This window comes from Bison bison, unplaced genomic scaffold, assembly GCF_000754665.1.
Source record: "Bison bison bison isolate TAMUID 2011002044 unplaced genomic scaffold, Bison_UMD1.0 scf7180017864280, whole genome shotgun sequence".
Taxonomy (NCBI): domain Eukaryota; kingdom Metazoa; phylum Chordata; class Mammalia; order Artiodactyla; family Bovidae; genus Bison; species Bison bison.
In genome coordinates, this window is record NW_011494852.1 from 3,527,515 (window position 1) to 3,552,291 (window position 24,777).

The window sequence follows — 24,777 nt, forward strand, 5'->3', positions numbered from 1 at the left end:
TAAAGTGGTTTTGTATATGTTGAACTCCTTTGACACACTGATATTTCTTAAGAGTTTTCCACTATTTTTCTCTTGACAAATGAGGATCAGCTTTCCTGTATAGCCTTCGGTGGAAGACCAGCAAACCTAGAAAAAAGTGGCCTGATCTCTGTACTAAGAATGCGACTATTTTGGTGAGGTTAATATACAGTGCATTTCCTGTTGACTTAAATGATGCATTTTAATTTTTACATGTGCTGTGAGAACCCAACCAAGAAATTACATACAGTGAGGGATTAGAGCAGAGTGGATGTGCTTTTTAGTCCAAATCCTAAAGGATGAGTCCTAATTACAGTGACCATCCATAACCGCAGATTCTGCATCTGTAGATTCAACCACTCACAGTTGGAAGTGTTTTTTGAAAAGGTTTCATCTAAAAAGAAAACTTGGGACTTACCAGCTGTAGGCAATTATTTACATATCATTCACATTACATTTACAACTATTGACATTGTATTGGCTTTTGTAGGGGCTCAGGGAATACATCATATTAGGTGATGATTTAAAAGTATACAGGAAGATGTGCCTAGGTTATAGCAACTATGCCATTTTATTTAAGGGACCTGGAGCACCTACAGGTTTTGGTATCTGTGGAGGTGAGGGAGTATATTGGTCCTGGAGCCAGTCCCTTGCCGATAAAGGACAACTGTAGGTAAGGCACATGTGCTCTCAAGGATCATTCTAGGCAAAGCAGACCAGCAAGTTCTATTATGTTTGATGCAGCTGAAATGCATTATGTAGTGTCTAGTTTCTAGTTTTGTGGCTTAGGTATTATTACTGCTGGCAGCAATACTAATAAAGCATCAGTTATTTCCCCATCCCTTGATCATTGTTATGGAGGGTTGGAATTGAATAATCCAGAGCCATTCCCACAACTTCTGCAGCCTGCTCACCAATTTTGATAGCACTAGTATCCTGCATCATAGCTTCTGGAAATATTTAAGAGCATTTTTGTTTTTTACACTGAAGCTTGACAGATAAATATAGTTTCTAAGCAGGGTGGCTTCAAATATTCTAAATGGAATAGACTTACTGGCTTCACAATTTCTTGTGACTGGAGAGGTTATAGAGATCAGTGATGGATTTTATGGACACTGTTGGAAGTAAACGGCATTTAAATGCAATTTATGTTTCTGGTTTTATTCTCTATGGCATTTAATAGTTGTAAGTAACAAATTTTAAGAAAGGATATTATATAATTGATACAAGTCTGGTTTGGGATGAATGATAGGGTTTTCAACTTTAAATAAAATACTCACCTACTCTGGTATGTGCTACTTTAATGGAAAGCCAATAGGTGAAGGCACATTCCATATCAATTCTCAGCAGATATAGTGGGTTTGGAATGGGATTTTTAATATTAAGCAGAGATTTATATTTCCTCTGATTAGTTAATAAGATTTTGACATTCTATGGAATGTTGGATCTTTGAGAGGTTTATAATTAAAGGAGCACAGGATGGTATCAAACAAGGATAAGAACATTTATAATTATGGATGGACTGGCCCCTACATGTATATTTAGTTGTAAGATAGTGGCAGTAGCTTTTTGTTTCTCCCATGCTCTGCTCTATTCTCCCAAGCATTGATGCCAAAAAGATGAACCAGTCCTTTAATCTCCCAGATTTTATTTGCTTTCACTACATACAGGTTCATGCCATCTTACTTTGTTATAAGATTCATCCAGATACTCATACTTTTTCATTTAAAAAGCATGAGCATACATATCATAATATTTTGCAATTCTTAAAGTGCCTTCACAGTGATACTGAACAAGGAAAGGAAAGCCAGAGACTTAAAGATAGCGAAGGTTTTAAGGAAGCAATAAGAGTATATACCTTGTTACAATAAGATTTGAGCCGAGATCGTCCTGATGTTATAATATCATTAGTGGAGAATCATGCTGAGTCTTACTCAACCATTTCTTGAGCATCTACTGCAGTCAAGGTAAATAAGACATGTTCCATACAATTTAAAAGCTCAAAAGTGTGTGTGTATGAAGAGCATAGGCTCTGGAGTCATGTTACCTGGGTATAAATCCAAGTTGTGTGTATATTGACTTTGTACAGCCTTGGAAAATTTACCTTGCTGTGCCATCTGTAAAATTATTTTGTCTGTAAAATGATATCTCAGGATTATGATGAAGATTAAGTAGGTTAATTGGTATAAAATGCTTTGTACCTCAAAAGCATTTAAATATTAGCTATTGATTTCATCATTTTCTTCACATGACTGCATTATTCTGGTCTCAAATGTCACATCTTCTAGTGGGTTTTCATAATCACTTGTCACAACTTACTTATTGATTCACCTTTTGGTGGCTTTTACAAGACACTCCCATTTCCTTCCAACAAATCTTCCTTTGGTAACTGAACCATCTTGCAGGAGAATATATTTATTATCCAAAATACCCTGAGGAGACAAGAACACAGCATGGCTACAGGTAGTTGGGAGGGTATACTACACATGTGTTTTGGAGAAAGAGCAGAATGAAAGAGTCTTCAGATCCCTGTGTGGAGTAGAGTAAGGCTTTACCCAGTATCAGAAGCCTAAAGGACTTGAGCATGACCTCTCAGTACAAGGTCCTCTGGGTTGAGTGCAACTGCCCTCACTGTTCCTGAATGGAGGTTCAGTTCAGTTCAGCTCAGTCATGTCTGACTGTGACCCCATGGACTGCAGCACACTAGGCTTTCTTGTCCATCACCAACTCCCAGAGCTTGCTCAAACTCATGTCCATCGAGTCAGTGATGCCATCCAACCATCTCATCCTCTGTCATCCCCTTCTCCTGCCTTCAGTCTTTCCCAGCACCAGGGTCTTTTCCAATGAGTCAATTCTTTGCATCAGGTGGCCACAGTATTGGAGATTCAGCTTCAGCATCAGTCCTTCCAGTGGATATTTTGGACTGATTTCCCTTAGGATGGACAGGTTTGATCTTCTTGTAGTCCAAGGGACTCTCGAGAGTCTTCTCCAACACTACAGTTCAAAAGCATCAATTCTTTGGTGCTCAACTTTATGGTCCACTTGTCACATCCATACACGACTAGTGGAAAAACCATAGCTTTGACTAGATGGACCTTCCATGTTATTGAAGATCATTGATGCCTGGAAAGTGAGAGTAGTTTCAATAACCCTGGGCTTGTCAGATGTTGCTAGAGACACTTGTGCAGTCATTCATAAAGATCCTGAAAGAACTAAGGCACATATCACAGCACTTTGTGGGAGGCTAGCTTTGTGTTTGACACCAAAGAAGAGTCACACACTGTCTTTTAATTCTATGTCTGTGTCTATGATTTCACTGATGAAAGACAATGACAAAGTTGTGTGGCTTGAGAGACACAGAAAGTAAGCTCTGGCATTAGAGATTAACCAGGAAAAAATATAATGGCAACAAACAACATTGTTATCAGCAGTGGTTAGTTTCATGGCTATGTATAGTGCACTGTATACCTGCACTGTATGCTAAGGACTTTGCAGCATTCAAGCAATTAAATTTCCCAGTTTTAGACCCAAATTTCCAAGTTTGAATCAGCCTATTGATACTGGCACTTGCTTTCCATTAATCTAAGGAAATTTACTTCTCAAGTTTTGACTTCTGCACCCAAACAGAAATAGTTTCCATTTTATCAGATGGTTTTGAGAATTTACACATAAAGCAAACAATGGAGTGCCTGGTACATGTAAGTCATTCAGTGTGTTTTTCTTACTTTTATTAATCCTCCCACAGACTATTATATAAATATTATAATCATTTTTATGACACAGTCAGCAACCTGAGACTCAGGCAGTATTAGCAAATATCCCAGAGTCACACATCTCAGGAACATAGGCTGAATTTGTAGATCTAGTGAAAGGCATGCAGTTACCTCCTTGGCAGTATTGTGTTTCAGAAGACCAAAATTCTTCTGGCAATCACACAGATCTTCTCATGCCTCCTTGAACAAAATAATATTCCCTTAACCAAGTATTCCCTTTGATTCATTCAGCCTAGAATGTCTCCAATATATTCCAGCCAGAGAGACTAATGTCTACCTTACAAAGTTCATTGTAGTGTCTGACAACAATTCCTCAGACAATAATGAAGAAAATGAGGGGTAAAGAAGTTATAAGGCATTTGAAAATGATGAACAAATTGACAGAAGTTCCTCCGATCCAGTAATTAAATGTAAACGGATTAAACTCACCAGTCAAAAGACAGAGAGTGGGAGATTTCAATACCCTACTTTCAGTAATGGATCGATCAACCACACAGAAGATAAGTAAAGAAACAGAGGACTTGAACAAATCAATTTAAAAAATCTAACAGAGAAGTGACACTCTACCTGAAAACTGCAAAATATACATTCTTCTCAAATGAACATGAAACATTCTCCCTAAATTATTGTATCATCACACAAAGTAACTTAAGTGACTGCAACAGGATGAAATTAGAAATGAATAAGGAAAACTGGAAAAATCACAAATGGAAATTAAAGTGCACACTCTTAAACAACTGCTATGTCCTGAAAATTCATATGATGAAATCCTACTAGCCAATTGGATGGTGTTAGGAGGTGGGGCTTTGGGGAGGTGCTTAGGTCAGAGGGGTGGAACCCTCATGAATCAGATTAGTTCTCTTATAAATGAGATCTTACAGAAGACATTAAGAAGAGGTGGCAAGAGTACACTGAAGAACTGTACAAAAAAGGGTCTTAATGACCCAGATAACCATGATGATGTGATCACTCACCTAGAGGCAGACATCCTGGAACGTGAAGTCAAGTGGGCCTTAGGAAGAATCACTAAGAACAAAGCTAGTGGAGGTGATGGAATTCCAGCTGAGCTATTTCAAATCCTAAAAGATGATGCTGTTAAAGTGCTGCACTCAATATGCCAGCAAATTTGGAAAAGTCATCAGTGGCCACAGGACTGGAAAAGGTTTCTTCATTCCAATCCAAAGAAGGGCAATGCCAAAGAATGTTCAAACTTACCACACAGTTGCACTCATTTCACATGCTAGCAAGGCAATGCTCAAAATCCTTCAAGCTACGCTTCAATGGTATGTGAACCGAGAACTTCCAGATGTACAAGCTGGATTTAGGAAAGGCAGAGGAACCAGAGATCAAATTGCCAACATCTGTTGCATCATAGAAAAAGCAAGAAAATTCCAGAAAAACACCTACTTCTGGTTCATTCAGTTTGTTGTGACTATGTAGATCACAACAGACTGAAAAAAATTCTTTAAGAGACAGGAATACCAGACCACCTTACCTGCCTCCTGAGAAATCTGTAAGCAGGTCAAGAAGCACAATTAGAAGCAACAATAAACTCATTCAAAATTGGGAAAAGTGTATGTCAAGGCTGCATATTGTCACTCTACTTATTTAACTTATATACAGAGTACATCATGCGAAATGCTGGGCTGGATGAAGCACAAGCTAGAATCAAGATTCCTGGGAGAAATATCAATAACCTCAGATATGCAGACAACACCACCCTAATGGCAGAAAGTGAAGAGGAACTAAAGAGCCTCTTGATGAAAGTGAAGTGTGTTAGTCACCCAGTCGTGTCCAACTCTTTGCAACCCCATGGACTGTACCCACCAGAATCCTCTGTCCATGGAATTTTCCAGGCAAGAATACTGGAGTGGGTTGCCGTTTCCTTCTCCAGGGGATCTTCCCAACCCAGGGATCAAACCTGGGCCTCCTGCACTGCAGATTCTTTACTGTCTGAGCCACCACAGAAGTCCGATGAAAATGAAAGAAGAGAGAGAAAAAGCTGGCTTAAAACTCAACATTAAAAAAACTAAGATCATGGTATCCAGTCCCATTACTCCATGACAAATAGATGGGGAAACAATGGAAACAGTGACAGACTTTATTTTCTTAGACTCCAAAATCACTGCAGATGGTGACTGCAGCCATGAAATTAAAAAATGTTTGCTCCTTGGAAGATAAGCTATGACAAACATAGTGTATTAAAAAGCAAAGATGTTACTTTGCCAACAAAAGTCTGTATAATCAAAGCTATGGTTTTTCCAGTAGTCATGTATGGATGTGAGAGTTGGACCGTACAGAAGGCTGAGCACTAAAGAATTGATACTTTCAAACTGGGGTGCTGGAAAAGACTCTTGAGAGTCCCTTGGACAGCAAGGATATCAAATCAGTCAGTCCTAAAGGAAATCAACCTTGAATATTCATTGGAAGGACTGATGCTGAAGCTGAAGTTCCAATTCTTTGGCCACCTGATGCATAGAGCTGACTCACTAGAAAAGACCCAGATGCTGCAAAAGATTGAGGCCAGGAGGAGAAGGGGGCAGCAGAAGATGAGATGATTGGATGGCATCACCAACTTAATGGACATGAATTTGAGCAAACTCCAGGAGTTAGTGAAAGACAGGGAAGCTTGGCGTGCTGCAACAATGCAGCGATGGAACAACAACTCTCTAGCCCATTTTGCCACTAGAGGACTCATTGAGAAGTCTGCAACCAGAAAGAGAGTCTGACAGTCCGGGCACCCTGATCTCAGGCTTTCAGCATCAAGAACTGTGAAAAATAAATTTGCTTATAAGCTACCCAATCTTTTGTATTTTGTACAGCAGTTTGAGTGCACTAAGACAACAATCCATGGGTCAAAGAAGAAAGCAGAAATTAAATCAGAAAATACTTAAAGACGAATGAAAATGAAAACACAACATACCAACATTTAAGGTACAGAGCAAAAACAGTGCTAGGAGGGAAATTTGTAGCAGTAATCGCCTACATAAAAAAGCAATCAAAAATCAATAACCTAACTTCTGCCTTCAGGAACTATAAAAAAGACAAACTTTGGCCACCTCATGCGAAGAGTTGACTCATTGGAAAAGACTCTGATTCTGGGAAGGATTGGGGGCAGGAGGAGAAGGGGATGACAGAGGATGAGATGGCTGGATGGCATCACCTACTCGATGGATGTAAGTCTGGGTGAACTCCGGGAGTTGGTGATGGACAGGGAGGCCTGGCATGCTGCAATTCATGGGGTCACAAAGAGTTGGACACGACTGAGCGACTGAACTGAACTGAAACCAAAAGCTACAGAAGGAAGAAAATAACAAAAAATAGGGTGGAGATAAACCAAATAGAAAGTAGTAAAACAAAAGAGAAAATCAACAAAACCAAATATTGGCTCTTTGAAAAGTTCAACAAAACTGATAAACCTTTACCAAAACTGACAGAAAATACAAATAACTAAAATCAGAAATGAAAATGGAGATATTACCACCAACCTTACAGAGATAAAAAAGAATTATAGGACAAAATATGAACAATTATATACCAACATATTAGATAAATATGAAAAAAATGGAAAAATTCCTTGCAAAAGAAATTAAACTGACTCAAGAAGAAATACAAGATTTCCACAGACCTATAAGAAGTACAGAGATTGAATCATAATCAAAAACATCCTGACAAAGAAAGCTTTGAACCAGACTGCTACACCAGTGAATTCTACCAAGATTTAAATGAAGAATTAACACCAGTCCTTCTTAAACTTCAAAAAACAAAAACAAAACAAAACAAAAGAACTGAAGAAGGGAAACCCTCCTTAACTTGTTCTATGAGGCCAGTATTATTCTGATACCAAAGACAGATAAAGACATCACAGGGAAAGATAATTACAGATGAATATCCTTTATGAATACAGATGCAAAAATCCTCAACAAAATATTAGCAAATTAAATCCAATAGCATATTAAAAGGTTTACTCACCATGAGCAAATGGAATTTACCTCAGCAATGCAAGGGTGGTTCAACATAAGAAAATTAATCAATGTAATCCTTCCCATTAATAAAATGAATGGGAAAAAACCACTTACTCATCATGATTTATGTAGAGAAGACATCTGGAAAACCCAATAACCTTTCATGATGAAAATGCTCAGAAAACTCAAAATAGAGGAAAATTTCCTCAACATGATAAAGTTATTTGTGAAAAACCTACAGCTAAAAATCATACTCAAAGGTGAAAGACTGAAAGCTTTCCCCCTAAGACCAGAAAAACACAAGGAAGGATACCTGCTTTCACAGTTACTATTAAGCATTGTACTTGAAGTTCTACCCAGAGCTATAAGACAAGGGGGAAAAAAAGTCATCTAAAGTGGAAAGGAAGTTGTAAAATGATCTCTCTCTTTTTTTTCTTTTTGCAGATGACATGATCCTATACATTAAAAATCCCAAAGAATTCACAATGACTAATAAAGCTAATAAATTAATTCAACAAAGTTGCAGGGAAAACTAACACCCCAGAATCATTAGTGTATTTATAGAACAGCAATGAACAACCCCAAAAGAAAATTAGGAAGCTCCTTGTATTTTACAACCACCTACAAGAATAAGATACTTAGTAATAACTCTAACCAAGAAGGTAAAAGATTTGAATGCTGGGGGAAAAAAAAATAGTTGAATGAAAATAAAGACCTAAATAAATGGAAAGATGTCTCATGTTCAAAATAAAATAGGAAGTCTTAACATTGTTAAGATATCAATATTACCCAAAAGATAACACAGATTTAATGCAATTTTTATCAAAAGCCCATTTTTGCAGAAATGGGAAAGAATTCCCAAATTCATATGGAATTTCAAAGGGCCCCAAATAACTAAAAACAATCCTTTAAAAACATGTATACCTGTGGCGAATTCATGTTGATGTATGGCAAAACCAATACAATATTGTAAAGTAATTAGCCTCCAATTAAAATAAATAAATTTATATTAAAAAAAAAAAAAAAAAAACCTTCAAAACTTAACAGAATTCCCTGGTGATACAGTGGATAGGAAATCTGCCTGTCAATGCAGGGGACACTGGTTGGATCCCTGGTCTGGGAAGATTCCACATGACACAGAGAAACTAAGCCCCTGCAACCACAACTGCTGAGCCCACACTCTACAATCCACATTCTACAGCCCACAAGCAGCAACTACTGAACTCACGTGCGCCACAACTACTGAGACCTGCGTGCCCTAGAGCCTGTGCTTCACAACAAGAGGAATCACCACAATGAGAAGCCTGTGCAGAGTAATGAAGAGTAGCCCCAACTCACCACAACTAGAGAAAGCCCATGCACAGCAATGAAGACCCAGAGCAACCAAAAATAAATAAATAAAAAGAAGTGATAACTCAGTACATATGAAAAAAAAAAAAAGTCTGGCACTAACATAAGGACAGACATACAGACCAAAGAAATAGAAGAGACAGCCCAGAAATAAAACCTCATATATACAGTCAATTTTCAACACAGATGATAAGACCATTCAAGGGGAAAAGACAATCTTTGAATAAACTGCAGAAGAGGAAATACTATTTCATTCTATGGTGCCAGAATTGCCCTGACACCAAAATCAGACAAAGACACTACAAGGAAAAAAACAGAAACAAAAAACTATAGACCAATATCCCTTGTGAATATGGATGCAGACATACTCAGAATACTAGTGATAGACACTTCTCCAAAATATATATATAAACAACTAACCATGGAAAAATGGTTGGCATAATTAGTCATTGCTGCTGCTGCTGCTAAGTCGCTTCAGTCGTGTCCAACTCTGTGCAACCCCATAGATGGCAGCCCACCAGGCTCCCCTGTCCCTGGGATTCTCCAGGCAAGAACACTGGAGTGGGTTGCCATTTCCTTCTCCAGTGCGTGAAAGTGAAAAGTCAAAGTGAAGTCACTCAGTCGTGTCCTTTTACTCCTAGCAACCCCATGGACTGCAGCCTACCAGGCTCCTCCATCCATGGGATCTGCCAGGCAAGAGTACTGGAGTGGTTTGCCATTGCCTTCTCCGAATTAGTCATTAGGGAAGTGCAAATGAAACCCATAATAAATTGCTTCTTGGCTTTTTGACTAAGATTGAATACAAAACCACTACCAGGATGGCTATAGTAGAAAAAAGGGCACGGGAGGCAAACAAGTGTTGGTGAGGTTGTGGAGAAAGTGAAACCCATTGCATTGCTTATGGGAATGTAAAACGGTAAAACCATCATGGGAAAAACTATGGTGGTTCCTCAAAAAGTTATATATGGAATATTTTCTGTCAATCCCAAATATATATTCAAAATACTTGAAAGCAGGACTCAATTGCTAAGGATTCAGATAATCATTCACAGATGTTTATACCAGTATTATCTGCAATAGCCATAAAGGCAGAAAACAACCCAAATTTTCATTAATAGATTAATGAATAAACAAAATATGGCATATACATATAATGAAATATTTTTCAACCTTCAAAGGAATGGAATTCTAAACAGGCTACAATAGATGCACCTTGGAAACATTATGCTAAATGAGATTAAGCCGTACACAAAAAAGGCAAATATTGTATGATTCCATTTATATGAGATACCTAGAATAGGCAAATTCATAGAGAAATAAAGTAGAAATAGGTTACCAAGGACTTAGGGCAAGGTGGGAGTTACTGTTTAATTGATAGAGTTATTGTTTGGGATGATGAAAAGCTTCTGGAAATGGATAGTGCTAGTGGATGTACAACCTTGTGAATGTACTTAATACTATTAAATTGTATATTTTAAAATGGTTAAAAATCATAAAAATTTATTATATCCTGCAATAAAAAATGAAAGAAAAAACCCCAATATATAATACATAGTTAGCCTTTCTTATTCTTGTGAAATTAGATGCTACGTCTTTGATTCTAACAGAAGTATGGCAACAAGGAGAATCCTAAGCAAATTATCTAAATCCCATGTAAGATCATGTATATTTCAGGGTGATTTTCAGACTGCCACAAACCATAACTGCTAGCTTTTATCTCCAAAAGAGATACTTTTGGAACTGAGCTAACCTATCTCGATTAGGGCCCACTAGTAGACCAGTTAATGGAAATTACACAAAGTTTCTAAGTGCTCACGGATTACATTGAGAAAAATCTAACTTTCTGGAAGGGTGGCAGGTTCCAATTTGTAAAGAATTGCTTCATTGTTTATAATTTTATTTCTCCTTTAAATTTTTCTTTGTAAGAATAATAGTCTCATACAGGGATTACTCAATAATTAGTATTTATATGAGAAAATAATTAAGTTTACAATCATTTGTTGACCTTAGTTTGTTATATTATGTAATGGTTTAAATTTTGTAATTGATATGGAAAATTACAACCCATTTCCTGGTTGTAAATATTATGGGAATTAAGGCAATAAAATAAGACTCAAGACATAGACACCAGAAATGTTCAGAGAATATCTGAATTTTTAAATAAGTGAATGGATCAGTAGTTTACAATATGTGGCCCCTTGACCAGCAACTTCAGCATCACCTGGAAATCTATGAGAAAAAAAATTCTCAGGACCTGGCAGAGAGGAATATCTGAACAAAGTCCTGATAACTGGACAGACCGGGCTTTAGGGAGGGAAAGAAGGTCTGTTGGGTAGAGCTAGTTTAGGATGGCTGGGAGAGCATTCACAACAGAGAGGGGAGGAAATGGAGCCTAAGATATCTTTCTGGATATAATAGGGGTTTGGATTTCCTAAGAACAAACAGGCACCCTCCCAATGCCCCGGGGACAGACGGGTCATTAAAAAGGGAACAAATGCTGGGCATGGCTATGGTACACTGCAGAGTGGATTCCACCTCCAGGAGTTAGTGTTGCAGGCATCCAGCTTGTACTGCAAGGTCTTCCAGTTTCTCCACAGGAGCCCAGAACCAGAGATTTCAGAATCTGTGTAAAACTGCACAGATTTCCCATGGTGGAAACTGATTCATATTAAAACAAACAAACAAACATAAAAAACCCTTTGGGGAGCCTTAACCCACACCCCTAGGCCAGATGTAGACTCCCAGGTAGTACCTGGTTAAAGACAGAACTGACAGCTTGGTGCTACAGGCAATCCAGTTACACTTCCACATATCAGACCAACAGAAATAGAAGAAGGAAGGATAGAGATTATTATTCGTAATTGTACAGATAAGGTAACCTTGATAAAGTTTCATTTTATTAAAACATAAAAGCTGATCACAGTGATCACTTGAACACCTAGGAGACATGTATGAGGACAGACCCACAGGCACCAAAATGCAGAGAAATAAGAGAGATCTTGATGGCCCTTCTGAGGATTTCACCTTTCATAGGCATTGCCAGAGTTGTCAATTTATGTAACTTTTTTGGTAAGAATGTCAGTGTCCCTACTGAAATACTTACAGAAATACAAAAATATTTCCAAATCACAATGTCTGACATCCAATTAAAAATAAACAGTGACACACAGAAGCAGGAAAATATAACCTAAAATGAGAAGAAAAATCAATCACTTAAAACAAGGCACAGATGAAGCAATTATACCCTAATAAAAAAAAATTTTTTAAACAGGCACAAAACACAAAAAGATGCTCATCACTGCTAATTATTGGGCTTCCCTTGTGGCTCAGCTGGTAAAGAATCCATCTGCAATGAGGGAGACCTGGGTTTGATCCCTGGGTTGGGAAGATCCACTAGAAAAGGGAAAGTCTACCCACTCCAGTATTCTGGCCTAGAGAATTCCATGGACTGTATAGTCCATGGGGTAGTAAAGAGTCTGACATGACTGAGTGACTTTCACTTCACTTCACTGCTAATTATTAGAGAAATGCAAATAAAAAATACAATGTGGTAACATCTCACACCTGTCACAGTGGCTATCACTAAAATGTCAACAAATAATAAATGCTATATAGAAGAACAGATTTAAATGCTAATGAGACAGGCTTGCTTACAAGGCTGTTGGCAAATGAAGCTATATAATGCAAATGGCTTTCAAAGCCTGACTTTGAATTATTCAAGTATTACACACAATTGTGCTATTGTGTGAATGCCAAGGGCAACTAAGTACAAAACCCCTAGTGTTGTCAAGAGCCCCATGTCCAGACTTGAAAAGAAAAATCTGAACCATATGACAGTCCATTGTAGGTGGAATAAAAAAGTTTGAGTGATAGCAGAAACATTCTGGGACTTGTTCCACAACTGCTCATCCAAGAAACTGAATGCTATTTCCAGTGCAAAAACCTTGCCTCCAAGGTTTAATTAATTTTGGATAATGCCCCAATCCATTGCCATGAAGAAGTTGAAAATGCCCACTCCAACCTAGATGTTCTTTTCATGCCCCTAAATTCTATGTTATGCAACCATTCAATCAGAGCATAATAAAAGCACAACCTAAGGGAGCTTTTTAGCAAAACTCTCAACACCAACAAAGAAACCACGAGGATGGACTACTGGGTGTCTGTCAGTATACACACTGTCACTGTGTTGGCACAACCTGGGATAATTAATAAGCAGACTACTATCATTAACTGTTGGGAAAATGTTTGGCTAGACTGCCTGAAATTTTTCAGACTTAAAGGTATTACAGAAAATATAAAGGACAGTGTCAAACACATAATGCATATCACAAAGCATATAAGTAAAAAAGACTTCAAATGATATGATGGAAGATGTGAAAGAAACTTTGGCAGAGAAGTAAGTAGAAACCACCAACTAAGACCTGGAAGAGAAGGCAAAACAAAGCATCGTCCTCTCCTTTGGTTGTCCTGGGTCAATCCAAGGTCAAGAGATTTACCCACTTCAGTGCACTGCCCTATCACACATCCTGCAGTTCTATCAAAATTAGAGTCTTAATGTTAATATTTAATTAAGTTTAATCTTTTTTTCTGCTACTGCTAAGTTACTTCAGTCATGTCCGACTCTGTGCAACCCCATAGATGGCAGCCCACCAGGCTTCCCCATCCCTGGGATTCTCCAGGCAAGAACACTGGAGTGGGTTGCCATTTCCTTCTCCAATGTGTGAAAGTGAAGTCGCTCAGTCAGCAACCCCATGGACTACAGCCTTCCAGGCTCCTCCATCCATGGGATTTTCCAGGCAAGAGTACTGGAGTAGGGTGCCACTGCCTTCTCCAAATCTTTTTTTCTAGAACTTTATTTGCATGATCTACTGTACAACATAGTATACTATACAGTGTTTATGTGTTTACTGTATAAGAGTACTGCATATATGTATTGTTTGTGTATGTTGGAGTGAAAAGAGTAAAAGCAGTACAGTAACAACAGAATATACAAAAATGATGTCATTGAAGTATTTTTAATACAATGAAATATTGGATGTAACTTCTCAGAAACATTTATTAAATAAGGTGTTCTAAAACAGAAAAAAAAAAAAAATTCCATAGAGGATTATGTATTGATCGGTTGACGAAAATGTGAACAGATGCTCACAGGTACCTAAATCTGTATTGCCACTAGATGCAATGGTTCAGTATTCACTAATTCAGTGTTTATGGTGAACTTATAGAGGAGAAATATCAATAACCTCAGAAATGCAGATGACACCACCCTTATGGCAGAAAGTGAAGAGGAACTAAAAAGCCTCTTGATGAAAGTGAAAGAGGAGAGTGAAAAAGTTGGCTTAAAGCTCAACATTCAGAAAACGAAGATCATGGCATCTGGTCCCATCACTTCATGGGAAATAGATGGGGAAACAGTGGAAACAGTATTAGAATTTATTTTTCTGGGCTCCAAAATCACGGCAGATGGTGATTGCAGCCACGAAATTAAAAGACGCTTACTCCTTGGAAGGAAAGTTATGACCAACCTAGATAGCATATTAAAAAGCAGAGACATTACTTTGCCAACAAATGTCCGTCTAGTCAAGGCTATGGTTTTTCTAGTAGTCATGTATGGATGTGAGAGTTGGACTGTGAAGAAAGCTGTGCACCGAAGAATTGATGCTTTTGAACTGTGGTGTTGAAGAAGTCCATTCTGAAGGAGATCAGCCCTGGGATTTCTTTGGAAGGAATGATGCTAAAGCTGAAACTCCAGTACTTTGGCCACCTCATGTGAAGAGTTGACTCATTGGAAAAGACTCTGATGCTGGGAGGGATTGGGGGCAGGAGGAGAAGGGGACGACAGAGGATGAGATGGCTGGATGGCATCACGGACTCGATGGACGTGAGTTTGAATGAACTCCGGGAGTTGGTGATGGGACAGGGAGGCCTGGCGTGCTGCAATTCATGGGGTCGCAGAGAGTCGGACACGACTGACCGACTGAACTGAACTGAACTATAGACTATAACTACCGTGAATAACAAGAACTGATTGTATATGATGTATGTATATGTATTTCAAGACTCAGGCCTTATGCTCAATGGTAGACATGACATTGACATGTTACATGTCAATGTTTTGTAACAAATAACTTTCAATAAACGTTAGCAGAGCTAACATCCCAATGGTCCAACTCTCCTGACTGTGAATATAAAAAAATACATAAAGGGGATGAGGCCTTAGATCTCTCCCCTTTCAGCCCCTCCCCTGCCGCTACACAAATGACAAATTGTCATAAGCTCGGCAGGGAGATTGGAAAAAAGACACACATGCATTTCTCTTTCCTCTCTTCTACATCTCGTTAAATGCTCTTGAAATGGATTTATAATAAACATAGGAAGAACTGTTACTGACATTTTCCCCAAATGCATGACAACCACTGAGTCTCCCTTATGGATTCTCAGATGTAGTGTAAAGCTGTAGCCAGTGTCAATTTCTAGTATGACCCTTCAGATGACCTGCCATAGAAAGCTTTCACAGAGATGATAATTAGTGTTTCTCTTCTGACACTGAGTAAGATATTTCTCTGGCCAAAAGACCCCTGAATAGTTATATTCAAAAGGAAAGGTACTTCACCTGTATGAGTTCACCTAAATTGCCTGAAGTGAGCAAACTTGTACAAGGCCTTCCTCCATCTTCTAAACTCTGGTGTGAATCTTTTGATGGTGAGTGAAGGATGAACTGTGGCTGAAGGCCTTTCCACATTCACCACATTCAAAGGGTTTCTCTCCAGTGTGAGTTCTCACATGTTGAGTTAAGGCAAAGTTGTCACAAAAGGCCTTCTCGCATTCTTTGCACTCATAGGGCTTTTCTCCAGTGTGGATCCTATTATGCCGAACAAAATTTGCAGACTGGGTGAAGGCCTTTCCACATTCTCTGCATACATAAGGCTTTTCCCCGGTGTGAATCCTCATGTGTCGAGTAAAGGAAGAGCTATAGTAAAAGGCTTTTGTACATTCTTTACACTCCAAAGGTTTTTTCCCACTATGGGTCCTATTGTGTCTGATAAAAATATAATGGTGTGTAAAGGCCTTTCCACATTCACTGCATTCATAGGGTCTCTCACCAGTGTGAATCCTCACGTGTTGAATTAAGGAAGAGCTGTCACAAAACGATTTCCCACATTCTTTGCACTCAAAGGGCTTCTCTCCAGTATGTGCCCTCTTATGCCGGATGAAAGTAGATCTATGAGTAAAGGCTTTTCCACACTCACTGCACTCATAGGGTTTCTCTCCAGTGTGAATCCTCATATGTTGAGTGAAGGATGAGTTGAGGCAGAAAGCTTTTCCACATTCTTTGCACAAAAAGGGTTTTTCTCCCGTGTGGGTCATATTATGCTGGATAAAAGTGGACCGGCGAGTGAAGGCCTTTCCACATTTGCTGCACTCATAGAGTTTCTTTCCAGTGTGAATCCTCATGTGTTGAGTAAAGGAGGAGCTGTAGTAAAAGGCTTTCCCACATTCCTTGCACAAAAAGGGCTTTTCTCTAGTGTGAGTCATATTATGCTGGGTGAAAGAGGAGCGATGGGTGAAAGCTTTACCACATTCTTTGCACTCATAGGGTTTATCTCCACTATGAATACGCTGGTGCTCTGTGAGGTAAGACCTGCGTTTGAAGGCCTTCCCACACTCAATACACTTGTACGGCTTTTCCCCAGTATGAAACCTCATATGTCGAATGAAGTCTGCCATATAACGAGAGGCTTTCCCACATTCACTGCATTCATAAGGCTTCACTCCAGCGTGAATCTGTTGATGCCGAGTAAGGGCCCAATTCTTGCTAAAATCTTTTCCACATTCCTTGCACTTATAGAGGTTATTCCTTGCATCAACAACCAGGTCTCTTCCTGGTTCTTGGGAATCACATTCATGCAGAGCATCTTGTATACTGACTTGCTCCTGTAAAATCCCTAAACAAAGACTATCACCTGTCTCAAAGTCATCATGTTTATGGCTCAACTTCCTCAGGCATGTCTCCTTGTAGGGGTCTGCTCCTGGCCTCCAGTTCCCTTCTTGCATTTCTGACAGTTTTTCCTGATACCTTGCTTGCCCCAGCCAGGAATCCCTTGAGGTGCCATGTGTCACTTGTTCCTCAAAAGGGGCTTCCTCAGTGAGGGCCAGCTGAGAAGCAGTAAGCTCTGTGGTCTTGGGGTTTGCTTTTTCACCTGAAGGAAATCCAATATGACAAAAGTGCCTATTAGTGATGTCAACACAGAACAAAATAAGTGACCACTTTAGTGGAAGAATGAAGATGAAAATAAAGCTTCTACCATCTACGGCATTTTTACATCTCTTAAACCCTAGTTTAAAATCTCTTTCTTTACTAATCCTTGGGCTCTTGACATCTTTAAAAGGTAACCCAAGGAGAAAAGCGGCAGCAGGGAACAGAAAATCTGTAGTGGAGACTCCACCTCACTGTCCAGAGTGGGGAAGGGTGGGCAGAGTAATGATAATGACTGTGTTCCAATATCTCATGCTGCTATGACAGCACAGAGAAGGTGAACCTAACTTGGCCCAGATGGCAGACAGAAAGAGGTCAGTGGAGGCTACAAGGACAAGGTGCTACATAAGTTTATTTCCAAAGGTGAGTAGGAATTCCCTGACAGAGGAATTAGGAGAAAAACTGTATTAGACAACTGAAAGTTCAAAGGGTCAGGGCCTTAAGAGAATGCTGAATGCCAGGCAAAAAGAAAAGAATGACAGGATGGTGGAGAGGGAGGCAGAAACAGAGGAGAAACAAAATCTTAGGATTCTGGACTGTGCAGAAGTTGTGGGGAGTCAGAGATAAGCAATTGGGTGGACATATTCAGTCTACTATACCTGAGTAAAGACTCAGTGAACAGACTGAAATGGATAACATTTAGATAACTAGAAAACATATCACATCAATAAAGATTTATTTGAAAAGAGATTCATAATATAAAGTTTCCAATTTCCCTCAAATTCATTATAAATTTAATACAACTTGGGATAAATCCCAATAGGGTTTTTCATGGTTACGGGCAAGCTGATTATGGAATTTATATAAAAGAACAGAGACCAGGATATCTCTGAAGAAGAATAAAGCAAAAGGACTTGCTCTTTGAGGAATCAGGATGATAATGAAATCATATATAACAAAGTAGTGTGATGCAGCCTAGATATAACATAAGCTGTCAAAGTGTCAAAGGTAAAAACAGAGTTAGGAGCTCTGAAATGTGTATATGGAATTTGCTCAACACATGAGGATTCACACAATTTTGATATATGACAGAAGTAGCAGAGAGGCTAGTGGGAATAAGAAAAGACTATTTAATAAATGGATGTAGAAAAATCATTTGCCACAATGAAGGAAAATGAAGTTGTATTTCTACCTTGCACAAAGCAAAAAATTAATTCCAGATTGATTAAGACTTATTGTCAGAAGCTAAAGATTAAAAACATTTAGTAAATAGTGACAATGACTATCTTTTAGATCTTGGGGAAAAGGAAGAATTCAAAAACAAGATACAGAAGCATTCATTATAAAAGACCAATCAACATGACTAATGTTTTAAAAGTCAATCCAAGAAAAATGGCTATGTTAACATCAGACCTACATTAACACCAGATAACATAGATGACAGAACAAAGAAAATGGGACCAAAAGGGACATTATATAATGACAAAAAGATCAAGCCACCAGGAAGACATAATAACCCTAAATCTGTATGTACCAAATATCAGAGCCTCAAAACATACAAACTAAAAACTGAGCTGAAAGGAGAAATACCCAAAATTACAATTACAGCTGAAGACTTCAACACTTCACACCCAAAATGAAAACTGAACCATGCTATGAACTGACATTTCACAGAAGCTATGTATTGACTAATCAACATATGAAGAGGTACTCATGGGCAAATTAAGACCACAACGAGAGACTATTTTATATTCATCTGATTGAAAACACCTTTCAAGTGTTGGAGATCCATGGAATTGTTCATACAGAGGAAGTGAAGCGTAAGTGGGTATAAATAATCATGTTAGAACACAACAGGGCATTATCTAGTAAAGTTCTCCTTTTGTTTAATTTATAATTCCCAAATTCCAGTCCTAGGCATATTCTAAGAGAAATTCCTACACTTGTTTGTGAGAATACACACATGTGAATTTTCATGGCTCCACTGTGTATGGGTACAAAAAATTAGAAACAAGAAAATTTCCATGAAAATGGATGAATACATGGTGTTATATAAACGACTATTGGAGAAAAAAAATGAGTGAACTATAGCTGTGTGCATGCTCAGTTACTAAGCTGTGTCTTGCCTCTTTGCAACACCATGGACCGTAGCCCGCCCGGCTCTTCTGTCCATGGGATTTCCCAGCTAAGAATACTGGAGTGGGTTGCCGTTTCCTTCTCCAGAGGATCTTCCTGACCCAGGCAAGGGATCTTCCAAACCTGTGTCTCCTGCACTGGCAAGCAGGTTCTTTACTGCTGAGCCATCAGGGAAACCGAACTATAGTTACATGCATCATGAATCTCAGTAATGTACTATTGAAAGAAAAGTACAAATCCTATAAGATAACATAAACAGATACTTTTATAATGTTCAAATAAAAAAGCAAAATATACACAGGAGTACAATGAAACAAATTTTTTTGAGAATGTCAGTTTTTCATGGCATTATAAAAATGATATGTATGTATCTTAAACTTATTTTTTAGCAATTTTTAATTGTGGTAAAATAAACATAACATAAAATGTACCATTTTGAGATGAAACAATCTTAAAAAGTAATGGATAGAATAATTAGATGAAGTAGATAAATTCCTTAAAAGACTCAAATTACCAAAACTGACACAAGAAAAAACAGACTATCTGAATAGCTCTTTATTTATTCAAAAGACAAATTCTGTGATGGACTGAATTTTTGTGTTCCCCAAAATTCATGTATTGAAGCCCTAACTGCCAATGTATTTGGAGGTAGGGCCTGGCCTTTACAGAAATAATTAAGGTTAAGTGAGGTCAAAAAAGTAGGGACCTGAGAGGATCAGATCCTTATAAGAGACACCAAAGACTTCTCCCTCTCTTCCCCACCATCACACACCACACTAAGGAAAGGCTGTGGTCCCTGTCTTCGTATACGAACACTAATCCCATCATGGGTGCTCCATTCTCATGACCTCATCTAAACCCAATCACCACCCAAAGGGCCAGGATCATCACACTGGGGCACTAGGGATTCAACATACAGATTTTGGGAGGACACAGGTGTTTAGTTCATAACAAGGTGACATGAGAAAAAGCACATGGCAAATGTTCTGTAAATTGTAGACCACTATCTCTTATCATTATTATAGTTGTTACATTGGTTAATCAGAATGTCAGCAATAACCTGTGAGAACATTTTTTTAGTACTCCAGTGCTGAGAAATACCACTACTGGGCCTCAAAGAGTAAAGGGGCAGATACCATCCGCTCACAAGAATGTGAAGCAATGAGGGATCTTACATATAGCTGGTGGGAATGTGACATGGTGCAGTCACTCTGAAACTGACTGGTAGTTTCTTTTAAAGCTAATCATATAACTACACCATGATCCAGCCAGTCTACTCATATGTATACTCCCAACAGAAATGTGTGCTTATAGGCAACAAAAAATATGGCTAAGAATATTCATAGCAGCATTCTCCATAATATTCTGAAAAGTCAAATGTCCATCAACAGGAACACAGGTTATGTGTAATCTATTAATTCACTGAGCTATTGCACAGTGAGAAACTAACTCCAAATAAAAGCAACCACATGGATAAATTCCAGAGCCATGATTATCAAAAGAAGACAGGCAGGGCCATATTGTGCACTGTGGGGTTCCATTTATAAACCTTCAAAACTAATCTATGGGACTTCCTTGGTGGTCTGTAGCTAAGACTCCAAGCTTGCAATGCAGGGGGCCTGGGTTCAACACCTGGTCAGGGGACTAGACCCCCTATGCTGCAACTAAGAGTTTGCATGGCATAACTAAGAGAGTCCACATACCGCAACTAAGACCTGGTGCAGCCAAATAAATAAATACATGAATATTTTTAAAAAAACCCTAAATCTATGGTGACAGAGTCTAAATACTGGTTAATTTTGTAGAAGGGGATATTAACAAGGAGGGAAGCACAAAAAGCCTGAGAGGTGCTGGAAACACTGCAGTTCTTGACACTTGCAGTGGATACGCTGGTTTATATATACGTAAAATTTCATAATGATGGACCTTTAAGATTTATACATTCACTATGTATAAATTACACCTCAATACAAAAATTCAAGGAAATATTGACTAGTAAAGGAGAGGTCTGTGTAAATGTCTCTTCTGAGAATGAGAAAAGTCCTCTAAAAAGCTTGGTTGTTCAGCTGAAATAGAGTCAACAACTTTTGGATGTTGTTGGAGAGCCAAGAGCATTTTTTTTTTTTTAATGTTTCCCACAATTGCAAGAAACTTCAGCATGTTTTTTCTATTGAGCAGAGAGAAGATGGAGATATAGAAGAGGGAGGAAATAAATGAAGAAGCATGTTCTCTGATGCAGTGGGCAGACTCCTGTATGGTTTCCCATAATCCCTTCCTCATGGTGTTCCCGCAGTTTTGATACCCTCTGCCTGAATCCTGGGCTTCCCAGGTGGCACTAGTGGTAATGAACCCGCCTACCAATACAGAAGACATAAGAAACATGGATTCAGTCCTGAGTCAGGAAGATCCCCTGGAGAAGGAAATGGCAACCTGCTCCAATATTTTTGCCTGGAAAATCCCATGGACAGAGGGGCCTGGTGGGCTATAATCCATGGGGTCACAAAGAGCTGGACACAACTGAAGTAACTTAGCATGCACGCATGCTGAATCCTAGCAAAATTTACTTCTAAAGACTAGAATATAACAAAGGCAGTAGAATGTAAGATGTAACAGATAAAGTATATGTGTGGAACCTCTCTTGCTGGAATCTCTTACAAAATTACTTGATCGGAAGAAGTAAGCTGATGTGTTGTAAACTGTCTACAACTACAGCTTTGCAGGGTATCAAGCTAAGCTGTGCCTAGATTTCTGATCCACAGATGAGATAATAAGTGAATGATATTTTAATATTAAATGAGTGATTTTTACTCACTCATTGCGATCTGGCAATAGATAACTAAGACACCTGAGAAGGTAGGTGAAGGTATGACCTAGACTCTGCTAGGGGGATTACCCATGGCCAGGGATGAGAACTCTTCTGTAGAGGTGAGAAGGAAGCTGCAGGGATAAGTCAGTAAGGATTAAAAAGCAAGAAAAACAAGGGAACCGCCTTTATTTTCTGAATGAACTGGGTCATATGTTGAGATCTCAATGACTGGGGAGGTGGTGATGTTTGGAATAAGGTAAAAGTGGACAGGGGAGTGGATGTGAGACATAGAGCTGATCATGGGGGGCCTATGTTAGCATCATGAGGCAAAAGATGATTGCAGCCTGGGCTAGGGTGATAATGATGGAACTCATGGAACTGGTGGAGGTGACAGATTCAGGAGAAACATATGATGAAATATGATCAAGATTCAGGAATGGCTGCCTCATGGGCATGATGAAGATTGAGGTGTTGTTCAAGTTTGTTTTTGGTTTTCTCAACTTCTTGAACAGCAAGACCATTGACTGAAATGGAGAGATGAGAGGAGTGGGCAAGATCTTGAGATCCTTCTTAGGCGTGATGAGTATGAAGTGCCTTTGAAACCTCCAAGTGAAGATGTAGAACTGCAGAAAGGGGTGAAGATTTGAGACAGACTCAGTGGACTGAGGAGGGGCTGGCCAGAGATACTCACTGGCTGGCTGAGCAACCTGAGGGAACCCAAGAGGGGAGCGATCACAAATCTACATTGGTGCTAGCCACACATTTGATGTGGGGCTGACAAAGGCAAACACCCACTTAAGATTTTACAAGACAGGCGAGCAAGAGGATGACAAGGCTAGGGACTGCTTCTGAATATCTCATTTACAAATGGAAGCATGGATGCCTGCAGGGATGTACAGTACAGATAAATGATTGAATAGAGGTGAAAAAGAGTGAGATACAAATTAGAGTTGGAGATAGTAATCTGCAGAAAAATAAATGACTCTTTTCTGAATCCAGAAGGTAGTTTGAGATACCATTAGTCACTATTCATTATGAGTAATAATACATGAATATTGTTAAGTCACTTACTTTGGGTCAGGCAATGGAAGGTGAATGGAAGTGACTATGTGAGCAAGTGGGTATGACTACTCCCCTTCTCTCCTATTCCTTTTGGCCAGTTGGATGATGTCAGGGCAATCTTACAGCCACATACTGACAACAGAATACCCCTGGTCCCTAAATAGATATGTGGTACAGAATTTGCCTACAGACTCACATTATGTGTGTACGTGCTCAGTCGCTCAATCATGTCTGACTCTTTGCAACCCTATGAACTATACTCCACCAGGTTCTTCTGCCCATGGAATTTTCCAGGCAAGAATACTGGAACAAGCTGTCATTTCCTACTCCAGGGAATCTTCCCAACCCGGGGATCAAACCCGCATCTCACGTGTCTTCTGCATTAGCACACAGATTCTTTACAACTGTGTCACTTGGGAATCCTGACCACATTACACTATGCTATGCTATGCTATGCTAAGTCACTTCAGTCGTATCCGACTCTGTGTGACCCCATAGATGGCAGCCACCAGGCTCCCCCGTCCCTGGGATTCTCCAGGCAAGAACACTGGAGTGGGTTGCCATTTCCTTCTCCAATGCATGAAGGTGAAAAGTGAAAGCATAATAATTTTTAGAAATACGATATTTAATATTTAGTACCTCACCTGATGCTTCATTGACTAAAGATATCTGGGTAGGAGTTTCAATTTCAATTGATAACTATTAAAATAAGACATCAGGTATATATCATATTGTACACAGTCTTTCATGACTTTATATGCCTTTGTCATCTAAACACAGAAAGGGAACTAAGAGATATTACAGACTCTCAGTGGAACAATTTCTGATTTCACTATAAAAACAGTTTTACAGCTTGAAAACATGATAAAGTTAAAATTACACCTTTATTGAGGTTGATGTGGCAATATGTATATATTGGATGCCTTACAAACCTGTACATCCTCTGACACAGCATTTCTACTATGAATTCAATTTCCCCCCTTCACCTCCCCAACCCTCCCATTCCCATTGAACTTAAGTCTTTGTACAACATGTAGTCACATGTTCTTTGTATTTAGATTTTCTGCTGTAGAACACAGTCTGCCGTCAGTCTGTGATGTGTTGGCCTAATTCACAGATTCAAGAAGCTATCCGCACACTTCACAGAATGGCAACCAGCACAGAGAGGCGTTCAGTAAGTCATTGATGAAGGAAGATAATTTCTCATCTTTTCAGTCCACTGATGTCATAACACCTACAGTGAGCTTCAGGTGTGAAAATAACCTTACATTTTTGGATTAAACACACAGTATTCACGATATACTATTTCTTTCAATACTGTTAGATTTAGTATTAGGATGTGCTTATATAGAAATGCCCTTTTTTCCCCATGTATTATCATTATCCATTTGACAGTGAGGTTGAGCAGCTTATCTTTTTATTCTCTCCTACAGTAGGGATTATTTGTTCTTTGAATATTTGGCAAAAGGC

The 24,777-nt window shown here is 38.9% G+C and overlaps 1 protein-coding gene across 1 annotated transcript in view; it reads right to left on the bottom strand.

Moving 5' to 3' along the window:
- Positions 1–3,047: 3,047 nt before the first annotated feature.
- The window catches only part of ZNF599 (zinc finger protein 599), a 70,953-nt gene continuing 49,223 nt past the window's right edge, over positions 3,048–24,777 (bottom strand). The window contains exons 7-8 of the mRNA XM_010849286.1: positions 15,720–17,307; positions 3,048–3,968 (exon numbers count right to left, since the gene is read on the bottom strand). Of these exons, the coding sequence (XP_010847588.1) occupies positions 15,782–17,307 (1,526 nt within the window). The 3' untranslated portion in view covers positions 3,048–3,968; positions 15,720–15,781. The remainder of the gene's footprint in view (positions 3,969–15,719; positions 17,308–24,777) is intronic.